An 11,727-nucleotide genomic window follows, 5' to 3' on the forward strand; every position below is an offset into this window, starting at 1 on the left:
GCGCCTCAACTCCACTTTAGCAACATTGTTTATGGCGTTACATATTCTGTCATAGGAGTAAAACATCACCCACCCCTCCCTCTTTTCAGCAACCCCAACCCCCACCCTCCCCACCCAGCCAGTCGTCGATCACCCCCTTCTTCGGCACATGTAGCACCATTGAAACCACCCACAATTTCCCCCATCCAACACCTCAACCCACTGCACACACACACACAACGCATACGCAACATCCACTCTCATCCCCACACCAACTTACATGCCTAGCCTCACCCGCTCTCCTGACGCACCTCTCCCACCCCTAATTTGAAGTGATGGAAGCTAAACGGAGATTGAAAAACACTACCTTCATTATTCTAGTACTATACATGGGGGATTGGAATCATTCCAATTCATGCTTCTCATGCGTTTACTAACACATTGGTATTTGAATGATTCCAATTTTTCACTTCTCATGTGTTACTAACACATAAGAAATCAAATATCATGTTAATTTCACGTTAAAACCATAATCAAATACTCTAAAGAAAGTAAATGGTTGAATATTCTGTTGTATTACCAACGTCAAATAGTACAATACATATATGCATCAATAGCCTTCTATCAACCCTACTGTTAAGGCTTTGAAGACGTGATCCAATATTAGTGGGATTTGACCTACACTAATTTGGGCAAGTAAAGATATTACAAATATTTACAAAGATATTTCCTAATACTCCCTCTCAAGTTGGAGAGTGAATATCATGAAGTTCCAACTTGTCGCGCAATGTCACAAATTGATCCTTCCTCAAGGCCTTCGTAAAAATATCTGCCAATTGGAAGCGTGTAGGTACATACGAAGGACTAATTATTCCAGCTTGTAGTTTTTCTCGAACTATGTGACAATCAATTTCGATGTGCTTTGTACGCTCATGGAAAACAGGATTAGCGGCAATATACAAAGCTGACTGATTATCACAAAACAACGGTGCATGAGCTATCTGTGGGACTTTTAAATCCTGTAGTATAAAGCGTAACCAAGTCAGCTCCAAACATGTGTTGGCCATAGCTCGATATTCAGCTTCTGCTGATGATCTTGAAACATTGGTTTGTTTCTTGGATTTCCATGAGATGAGTGAATTGCCAAGAAAAACACAGTATCCTGTAACTAATCTCCTTGTCGCACGACAACCTCCCCAGTCTGAATCACAAAAAGCTTTTAATGTAAGATTGTTGATGGCAGAAAATAACAAACCCTGACCTGGGGTCCCCTTGAGGTATTTAAGGACCCGTATGGCAGCATCCCAATGAGGTTTGCGAGGCTGATGCATGAATTGACTTAGTGTTTGAACAGGATAGATTATATCAGGCCTTGTGACAGTAAGGTAGATCAATCGGCCAACCAGTCTCCTGTATTTGGTTGGATCATTCAGTAATTCTCCATTTGTAGGAGTGAGTTTCAAATTCTGTTCCATTGGGAACTTGTCTGGGCGTGCGCCTAAAAGTCCTGAATCCTCAAAAATATCAAGTGCGTACTTTCTTTGAGACATGAAAATACCTTTCTTGGAACGAGAGAATTCAATGCCCAGAAAATATTTTAAATCTCCAAGATCTTTGATGCGGAAGCGATTGAGAAGGAACTTTTTGAGACGTTCCATTTCTTGAAGATTATTTCCTGTGAGAAGTATGTCATCAACATAGATAAGAACTGCAGTAAATGAAGTGCCTTCAGCCTTGGTAAAAAGAGAATACTCAGCTTTAGATTGTTGATAACCAGCCTTTTGAATGGTATCTGAAAAGGTGGAAAACCAATTTCTAGAAGCCTGTTTGAGACCATAAAGAGACTTGTTGAGCCGACATACAACGTTCTCCCTCTGTCGGCGAAGACCAGGAGGAGGCTCCATGTACACCACCTCATGTAAATCGCCATGGAGAAAAGCATTTTGAACGTCTAATTGGTGGATGAACCAATGGCGGGCAGCAGCAACAGTAAGAAGACAACGGAGGGTAGTGAGTTTGGCTGTAGGGGAGAAAGTCTCCTGATAATCGATGCCTTCAATTTGAGTGTAGCCTTTAGCAACAAGCTGAGCCTTGTAGCACTCAATGGTGCCGTCGGACTTGTATTTGATTTTGTAGACCCATTTGCAGCCGATCGATTTATGACCAACAGGCAGCGGAACCAAACTCCAAGTGTTATTGTGCTGTAAAGCCTCTAGTTCTGCAGTCATGGCTTGGCACCAATGTGGATCAAGAATAGCCTGAGCATATGTGGGTTCTGTGTGACCTGTAAGGTTAGCAAGAAAAGCACAATGGGCAGAGGATAAACGAGAGTATGTAAGGAAGTGGGAAAGGGGATACCGAGTACCTGATGCAAAACGAGGCGCTGAGGTTGAGTGATTAACGTGGTTGGACATGTGGTAGTCTGTATGCCATGCCTGAGGATGTTTAGAGTGAGTCGACTATCGAGGAGGGGAAATGAGAGGAATGGGATTATCTGTATGTGGAGGGGTGGGGTCGACGGATGGGGACAAAGGTGGGATGGGAGAGGTGGGGTTGTCAAGCTTGTCATGTGCGTCAGAGAGGATAGAGTGGTTAGGCACTTGTGGTGGATTGGTTGGAGGGTTGGGCGGATTGGCTAGTGGGTTGGGCGGATCAATTGGTGTGGTCCAGCTGTTAAGAAAATCAGAAGAAAGGTAGGGCTGAGGAGTAGGGGGTAAGGGAGGCCAAAAATTGAGAGAAATGGAAGTATTTTCACAGAATCAGACATCACGGCTTGCAAAGAATTTGTTTGTCTCGAAATTGTAGAGTTTGTAACCCTTTTGGCCAGTAGGATATCCAACAAAGACACAACGTGTGGCACGGGGATCAAATTTATGAGTAGGATGGACAATAGTTGCATAACAGAGACAACCAAAGACTTTCAAGTGGTCGAGTGATGGGGGACGGTTGTATAACAATTCAAAAGGTGATTTACTGGAAAGTAATGGTGAGGGTAATTGGTTAATAAGATAGACAGCGGTCAAGACACATTCACCCCAGAAAATAATGGGTAAGTGAGACTGAAAAAGTAATGCACTTGCGACAGTGAGAATGTGGCGATGCTTGCGTTCGACGACTCCATTTTGTTGTGGAGTGTAAACACAAGTGCGCTGATATTCAATGCCATTATTTTGAAAAAAATCCCTCATGGAGAAAAATTCAGATCCGTTGTCTACCCGAATGGTTTTAATGTGGGCATGGAATTGATAGTGGGCAAAAGCAACAAAAGATTTGAGAAGGTTTTGGGTTTCAAATTTATGATGCATCAAAAATATCCATGTGCACCTAGTAAAGTCATCCACAATGGTAAGAAAGAAACATGCCCCTGAATGTGTGGTAACTTTGTGTGGACCCCAAATATCACAATGTAATAAATCAAAAGGAGCTTTAGTTGATATTGAACTTAGAGGAAATGGAAGTCTTGTTTGTTTGGCCATGGGACAAACACTACAATTATTATCAAAAGAAATAGTATTGGAAGGCAATAAGGAAGAAGCTAATCGAAGACGAGCAGGGGATGGGTGTCCAAGTCGCATGTGCCATAAATCGGATGAGAGTGAAACTTGATATGAGACAGGTGTCTTTTGCAATGGAGACATGTAATAGAGACCACCACGCTGTTTACCCAAGCCAATCATCTTCCCCGTAGCCAAGTCCTGCAAGACACAGAAGGTAGGAAACAAAATGGCACAACAGTTTAGAGAAGTAGTGAGTTTGCTGGCAGACATAAGATTTAAGCGAAAAGATGGAACACACAAAATTTTGTCTAATGTGATATTTGAATTGAATGGTATAGTGCCAGTGGAAGTGATTGGGGCATGAGAACCAGTAGGTAAATTAACAATGGGCATTTGTGATGATTCAGTTTTAGTGAAAAGTGTGGGATCATAAGTGATGTGATCAGTAGCTCCGCTATCCAAAATCCAAGGTTTAGTGAACACATAATTTATGGAGGGAATGGAAAAAGGAGCCAAACCTGCAGCATTTGCATAAGCATTGCTATTACCAGAGGAATGAGTTGAACTCATCATAGAAACGGCATGTGCTAGTTGTTGGAGTTGCTCTGCAGAAAACCCATGTAAAGGGTTGGATTGAGAGGCTGGCTGGGTTGGTGCACTGAAACCATATGATTGGGCCTCATGCGCTGGAGCTGTGTCTGCGGCGTGGGCAGTAGGAAAGGACCCACGCGAATTGATGTGCCCTCTAGACCCTTGACGTTGTTGCTTAGATTGATTATGCCTACTCCCTTGAATTCTTGTGTCATTGGGAACCCATGTCCCATTTTTAAATTTACATCTATCCTCAGTGTGGCCTCTCCTATCACAATACTTGCAATGGAATTTGAGGGTCCGACATTCTTCAATTGTATGACCGTTTCTATCACAGTGCTGTGTTTGTTCGTCGAATTATTCGACATATTGTTTGATCGGCTGTGAATCGCAGCGGCAATGGAAAAATTCTCTGTTGGTCCTGATGTTATTCGTCGCTGTGTTTCGTCTTGAACAACAAGTGAATAGGCTTGGCGGACATTAGGCAATGGCGACATCATGAGGATATTCCCGCGAACACCGTTTTAGGTGTCGTTGAGGCCCATAAGGAATTGCATCATCCGATCTTCTTCCTTTTGTGACAAGTGAATAGGCTTGGCGGACATTAGTCAATGGCGACATCATGAGGATATTCCCGCGAACACCGTTGTAGGTGTCGTTGAGGCCTATAAGGAATTGCATCATCCGATCTTCTTCCTTTTGTGTATTGTGTGCTTTCATCTCGTTACATGTGAGAGGTGTTTGATATGTTTCTAATTCGTCCCAGAGATGTAAGATCCCACATCAACCAACAGAGAGGGGGTGATGTGCCTTATATGTGCACACCCGCATCCATCTAAGGCTTTGGTTGGAGCGATTCTTCTGCTCATGAGTTTGTGATCTAAAATCAAGCGGATAGTTGGAATCGACAATTTGGTATCACCATGAGATGGATTGTGGGGGTGATGTGCCCTGACATTCATCCATCTAGCATGAGCCTTTTGGGAGCTCACTGGCTTCGGAGTCGTAGAACTCCGAAGTTAAGCGAGTTGGGGGCTAAAGCAATCCCATGATGGGTGACCCACTGGGAAGTTGCTCGTGAGTTCCCAGAAACAAAACCGTGAGGGCAGAGAGGGGGGCCTAAAGCGGACAATATCGTGCTACGGCGGAGTTGATCCCGAGATGTGACAAGAGATCTTTGGCCAGATCGGGTTCCACCGAATGAGCAAGCCATGATAAAATCATACTGTTGCATTGATTCCAGAGAGCATATTCGGTTGGTTGTTCTGTTTCTGAAGGAGGTTGAACGGATCCGTTGACAAAGCCAACTTTGTTCTTGGCCGTGAGAGCATGGAGCATGGATTTACTCCAAGATGGGTAATTGCTGCCGTTCAACTTTATGGGAACGAGCATGAGACCGGGGTGATCTGATTGATGAACAAAATATGGGTGTGATGAATCCATACCAGGATTTTTGGTGTTGGTGCTTGAATTTTTGGAAGTATTCTGGTGGTGTTTGATCTGACATGGTGTTTGAAGGTGGCTAGGAAGTAGAAGGGGTCAAGTACCAGGATGAAGCTCCCATCTAAAGAAAGTAAATGGTTGAATATTCTGTTGTATTACCAATGTCAAATAGAGGGAGTAATTGATCCAATTTCAATTCCTTAATTTTCATATTATTAAATTTTCCGATTCATGACTTCCTAATAAGTAAACATGCATTTGCAATGCTTTAAGACATTATTCTGACATCTCGAAGACGATGGCAGAAGCGTCATTTCTGCTGCACTTGGATAGATTTTTCTTTTTCTTTTTGGTCGAAACTTGGATAGATTATTCAAGACTGAGTTCACTGAGCATGTAAGTAATCTCTTTTATTTGATATATGATAATGAAACTCACTATAAATATACAGAAAACAAAGATAACACAAATCTAATGGCTTTAGCCATATTTTGAGAATAGCCTAAAGACTTCAAATCCTCTTGATATTTGCCTTTCATTATTCACAGTTCTGTTTAAGTTTCTCCAAAACTTTGTTGATACAGAAACAACAGGTATACATAGAGTCCGGAGTCTGCTCTTTCAACATTTACCCAGACCACACCTCACGAAGCAGTTCGTACCTCGCATTCGTGCAGGCATGACCCGTGTGCTCATGTTTTCCATTTCCATTTGCTACGATAGTTGGAGACGATGGTAATTTGTCAATGATGGATGTTAGAGGAGAATCCAGCTCCTCCAGCTCCTCATCACTGGTATATCCCTTTCTCTGTACAGCTGAGACGTTCCTTTCCAGTTGAGATCTTCCTCCTGCTTCTGAAACTTTTTCTGCCACATCAGCCGAGGAAGGTGGGCTGTACATAACTGGTGCCGCTGTATAGGGGAAGCTTCTCGCAGATTCTCCCGACAATCGGCGCTCCACGATGCTCTGAACAAATGAAGAAACAGTACATCAAACTTTTTTCTATGCAATTACAGAAGCACTTTTTAACATTAACATTTAAGGGCAGTTCATTCAAACTTTTTCAACTGTTTCAAAACCATCGAGCCGTAATTGCAGAGACACAGGTGGTCATGGAACTTGAAAACTGAATAAAAGCTTTATATGGTAATATATAGATGTAGGGAAAGGTAAATCATACCTCAGCATTCAGTGCCTCCAATACAGCTCCTGGGACAGCATCTGGGCAGAACTCATCTGGAGTGAAGTTACAAAGTATCCGCTTAACTAATGGGAGACTAATTGAAGGGCACACCTAGTATACATGAAAGCAAAAAGTTTAATCAGTCCAATAAGAGACAGGAAAAGAATGGGAACATAAATTATGAACACCAACCTCCTTTCTGATTGATCGGTCGATAAGCATGTCTTTGGGAAGCATTAAAAGATCACTCAAGGCATTGAGAAGAAGGAAGGATTTAGATTCACCATCCCCACTCTGCCTGTCATCATCCTGACTGCCGGGCTTATCTTCTTGCAGGGAATCATCAGCATCCATGTCAAACATATCACTTAGCCATCTAGACCAATTTCCAACCTGCATGAATGCAGCCTCCACATGTTTTAAATCTAGCAATCACAATTTTGAGGCCTACCCTTCCAAATGATGAACTGCCAATTTCCTTACCACAGTGGTTTTATAGTTTATGACAGCCATGTAAAGGTGGATATTTCTGGTTTAAAAAGATTATAAAAGGGATGAAAAACATGAGTATGATACGTACAGAATTTTTGAGTTGTGCACCAGACCCAAAACTCAAATCGCCAGCGGGAATAGGAAGAACCCTGGGATCAACAATGGGATCTGACACTGGATCAGTAGGGATCTCATGGGCTGACTCACGCAGAATAGCATTGAACATTGCCACATCTAGCCTTGCAACACAATGTTCCATAACCTAAAAGGCAAATCATGTCTAATTAATTAGAACTCTGAAGAAAAAATAATTAATGAAGATGAGAAAGTTCTGTAGTTTGAGGTTAAAATCCACTGCCTGTGACGAAGAAAATTTAAACTGCAGAGGAAGCTTAGATAAGTATTTGAGGATTCCATACCATTCTCGCCAACACAGGCAAGCAGCCGCACTTGTGCCCTCCTGCCCGAACAGGACAGAGTCGTTGAGAAGCATCCTGGAAAGCATTTTTCCAAAGGTTCACAGAAAAGCTGCCTTGCTTCTGATCACCCAGTGCAGGTCCCAACAACCTTACAATTGTGTTATTATTAGACGAATACTCAGCTGGAGATTGCATATTTGGAGTCAAAGCCTGAAAAAATAAGATTCTGGTCAGTAAAACATAAAAGCCCATCAAACCCACTGTCAAGAATATATTAATTCATGGAAAAATGGCCTTCGGCATGCAACTTAGCCATTAAAACAACATGATTATTGTGAAGTAGGGACTCCAGCCACCTTTAATGTGTTAAATGCAAGAATGCAAGGTTATTTGGTTGATTCATCGAACGATCACAATGGTTCAATTGTAGAATCAGATACACACATCTATACACACTCTGTTGGAGTAGATGTACCTGCCACCAGACAGACTCAACTATCCGAGAGAAAATCCAAGATTCAACTTTTTCTAATGCAGCTGTGAAGGTTCCTGTCTCTTGCCAGTCATCAGCAAACTGCATAAAACTGTTCATTTGTTTACCACCAGAACCACCCCTCCATTTCAGTGTTGGAGACTTCACTTCATTTCTTTTGCTAGTCCCATTTATATCAGCAAACTTTGTTAAAGAACTTGACTGGTGTAAAATGCCAAATGCTTGAGATACGATCTCCCTTAGCACAACAGTGTTTGATAACCAGAAGGTTAACCTTAAAATACAAAAGGAAAAGAGAAAATATTAGTTTCGGAAAGTGACAATGTTTTAACACTATGTTTTATGACATGATAATTTTTACCTTGGAACATCATTGCCACAGGACTTTGCGATCAAAACAAGCCCTGACACAGTGTTCTTAGCAATTGTGGCTCGCTTGTCCTGAGTCCAAAGCTTGCAAGCATGAATATAAAGTCTAGAAATGCGCCGAGCCGGTGTGTGCACTTTATGTGCTGAGCTCCCATGCTCTGGTACTACAGAATAGAGGGAAATTTCAAGAGCAGCAACTTCTCGGAGCTCTTCTTCAAGTTTCCCAATTCTCATTTCCATTTCTTCAACCTTTCGTTCCAAAGCTGTTACATCCTCTTGCTCACCATTTTCTTCAGCATGTACTGTTTCATTGTCATTTTCAACACTCTGGGCACCATTTGAAGCCCCATCTAGGATATGACTTCCTTTTACCTCTACAATAAGATTATCATCAACTTCTTCAGATGATTCTGACGAAGGTTTAGAGGGAACTTCTGTATTGCTAGAACTATTCCTAGAAGAAGTTCTGGTGTTACCCAAAGCTCCTTCATTAGAATTAGTGGATTTTTTCTCTGTAGGATGTAGTGCCTTGGATTTTGACTTAGATTCGCTATCAGACCTCTCCCTGGATCCATGAGAGCTCTCTGAGAGATTCTTCTTTGCAATGATTTTGGGAACCCTTGAAGCTTGTTCTACATTCTCATCCTCAAGTGAATCCCCTTGAGATGATACGGAATCCTTTATTGTCTCACAATCCGACACCTCTTCCTTCCCATGAGCGTCATCAATGTTCCCTTTGGAAATCATTGGATTGGCTTTCAAATCTTGAGGCACCTCCTCAAACCTGTTCACATCATCCACATAATGTATAACCAAGTTTTCATTAACTTCAGAGAGGTCGGTGCCCGTGTTTGAATCACTTACTAAAGTACTGGGGTCTGGTATAGCATAAGAGTCTTTAGATTCAGTTTCTTTTCCATTCAATCTCTTGCCAGGATTCCCTTGATTCAGTTTATTGTCTCTCCTTTCAGTTCTTCCTGAGCGCTTGGTGTTTTTAGTATTTGGGGTTTTCCTTTTCTCAACCTCCTTCATGCCTTGCTTGGTTTAGTTCCTCCAACTATAACAATCAATTAAAAACACTGACATAGAAGAAAACAAAACAATCAACAACCAGCAAAGCTCTTCTTCTCATTACTTTCAGAGTGAAGACTAGAGAGGGGAAAAAAAAGGAAAGAAATAAATAGAGCCAAGCCAACACTAAATGCACATAAGGAAGGGATTTCACCTACCTCTTATGCAGTGACTTCTCCAAATTAAAAATGCATAAACCAGAAAACTTCTTCTGGGCCTTTCCTTAGTTATTCCAAACTTATTTCCGGTAAGCCTGCAAATAAGACATCATTCTGGGTCATCAACTTAGAGAGTTTTACAAGACCTTTGACATAAAACAAAATCAAACAAGCACTCCATTAGCAAACTGAGTACACCAAAAAAAAAACACAAGAGCTTGATTTTTCATATCAGTAGAACCCAATGAACGCAAGCTCATGACAACTCTATTTAAAGCTTGCCTCCGTCATGGAGCCATGCATTCATATCTCAATTCAAAGGATAGACAGAAAATCAAGCACCAAAGACCAAAAAAGGTCCAAAAAACGTTTGTTCACTCATTCACCTCAGAAGGGCCAGTTCCCATCTACCCAATATTGCAAATAATGCTGCTATAATACTAATTCCATCATCAAATTGCATTGCAGCTGTTATTTTCCACTGTCATTTAGGACACGGGTATCTTCCATTAATTTCAACCAGACGGGTCAAAATCATATACAGCACAGGAGCGCTACATTTCTTTCTTTTTTTATTTTTTGAAACAGGGAGGGCTACGTTTCAAAACAATGACATCGAAACAGCTCAAACTTGCCCAAAAGGCCATGGGATCAAAACTTAAAATGGCTCGGAGGGTCCAGCCCAATGAATCTATCATATTCTACGTCCCCATCAACGTGGAATAAATTTGACACAATGAACATACATCTCAATTTGGCAACTGGCAACAGCTAAACCACGTACGGTCCAATAAAGAGGATCGCTAATACTTATAGATTAATTCACTTTTTTCTCTTTTTAGCATGGCCAACCAATAGAACGAAGTCAAATCCATGAAATTATAGAAAAAATAAAAAAAGTGAAAAAGTTAGCTGAATTTAATCACAATTAACAAAAACGGTAATTATTCTTTTTGGAAATTTTTTCAACAGCAAACTGAGATCGAATCAGAATTCACAAATAATGGCCATCATCACAACAGTGTTTCGTTCATAACTAAAGAGTGCAATCTATACCGTCGGTACTGCTGACGTGGCACGATCGACACCGAAAATATTAAATAACGTCAAGTTCAAGTGGAGATGGGAAGAGAGAGAAAGAAAACATTCAGCAACTTACCGCGTCGAAATAACTGAACCAGAACGCGACCGAAGATCCAATCGCAATGTCGCAACCCAAGCCAAAACGACGCCAAATTGGGGGCAAAATCGACACGAAAGAGTGAGGAAATGGCAGAATTGAAGAGCTCGAACCTGAAAATGGCACTCAAACAAGTGAGTTTACAGAGCCAAAACCACGTCGAAAGCCAAGCGCAAGAGAAAATTACAAGATCTGGCTACGCCATGAAAAAGCTTCCAGAATCCAGACCAGAGCAGACCAAAACGACGACGCTTTTTCCTGCTCGTGTTGTCTCTTCCCGCCCCAAAAAAACAACTTCGAGCAGTGTAAAAAAGCTGTGAAACTGACAGTAAAAGGTTGAGCACTTACCGAAGCTTTTTTTTTTGGGCTCTGCGTGCCTTGGGATTATCAATAATTCACGTCAATTATCGCATGGAGAAATGTGGGCTCCTTAATTTTTGTGGGGAATTTGGGGAGTGGCTGTAGTATTTGTTGAATAATGAGGAGGGAGGGAAGGTGGCATTTAAAAAGGAGATGTTCTTCAGTGGGAGAGATGTACGGATATGGAGAGGGGTAGTGGGGTGACCGGGAGTGAAGTTGTCGGTGGGCGTTGCGAGACCGGGTATTGCCGGTTACGGAGTTACGCGTCGTGTGGCATAAGTTTTTTACTGCTGATATTACCTAAACTGCCATAATTGGCTTTGTTGAATAACAGTTACCCCACTGTCAAGTGAGTCAATGTGTTTGGAATTTAAAGCAAATATTAATTACCGTTGATGGGCCAAGGGTGATTGGATTGAATGTGATCTGCTTCTTTATGGGATCGATGGAAGATGTTGACGCACCATCTTGTATTTGTATTTTCAATTTTT

At 41.7% G+C, this 11,727-nt stretch overlaps 1 protein-coding gene across 5 annotated transcripts; it reads right to left on the reverse strand.

Moving 5' to 3' along the window:
• Positions 1–5,899: 5,899 nt before the first annotated feature.
• Positions 5,900–11,505, reverse strand: LOC117634444. Of its 5 annotated transcripts, none has more exons than XM_034368565.1 (10): positions 11,225–11,505; positions 10,856–10,989; positions 9,697–9,791; positions 8,460–9,546; positions 8,081–8,372; positions 7,606–7,815; positions 7,275–7,448; positions 6,887–7,087; positions 6,692–6,805; positions 5,900–6,477 (listed from the first exon to the last, which is right to left on the reverse strand). In XM_034368565.1, exons 4-10 carry the CDS (start codon positions 9,497–9,499, stop codon positions 6,139–6,141), a joined length of 2,370 nt encoding a protein of 789 aa, XP_034224456.1. In that variant the 5' UTR covers positions 9,500–9,546; positions 9,697–9,791; positions 10,856–10,989; positions 11,225–11,505; the 3' UTR covers positions 5,900–6,138. The 5 variants fall into 5 exon arrangements, with proteins under 5 accessions (XP_034224456.1, XP_034224455.1, XP_034224457.1 ...); XM_034368564.1 differs by lacking the exon at positions 11,225–11,505 and adding an exon at positions 11,064–11,199; XM_034368566.1 differs by lacking the exon at positions 11,225–11,505 and adding an exon at positions 11,105–11,159.
• Between the last annotated feature and the right edge of the window lie 222 nt (positions 11,506–11,727).

The sequence above is a fragment of the Prunus dulcis genome, chromosome 7 (assembly GCF_902201215.1).
Source record: "Prunus dulcis chromosome 7, ALMONDv2, whole genome shotgun sequence".
Classification (NCBI taxonomy): domain Eukaryota; kingdom Viridiplantae; phylum Streptophyta; class Magnoliopsida; order Rosales; family Rosaceae; genus Prunus; species Prunus dulcis.

Excerpts from the sequence above, each read along its gene's own strand:
- LOC117634444 (XM_034368565.1), bottom strand. The coding sequence starts at position 9,499 with ATGAAGGAGGTTGAGAAAAGGAAAACCCCAAATACTAAAAACACCAAG. Across the intron at positions 8,373-8,459 it reads TGTGGCAATGATGTTCCAAG|GTTAACCTTCTGGTTATCAA; the intron begins GTAAAAATTATC and ends TTGTATTTTAAG. Across the intron at positions 7,449-7,605 it reads TGCCTGTGTTGGCGAGAATG|GTTATGGAACATTGTGTTGC; the intron begins GTATGGAATCCT and ends TTTGCCTTTTAG.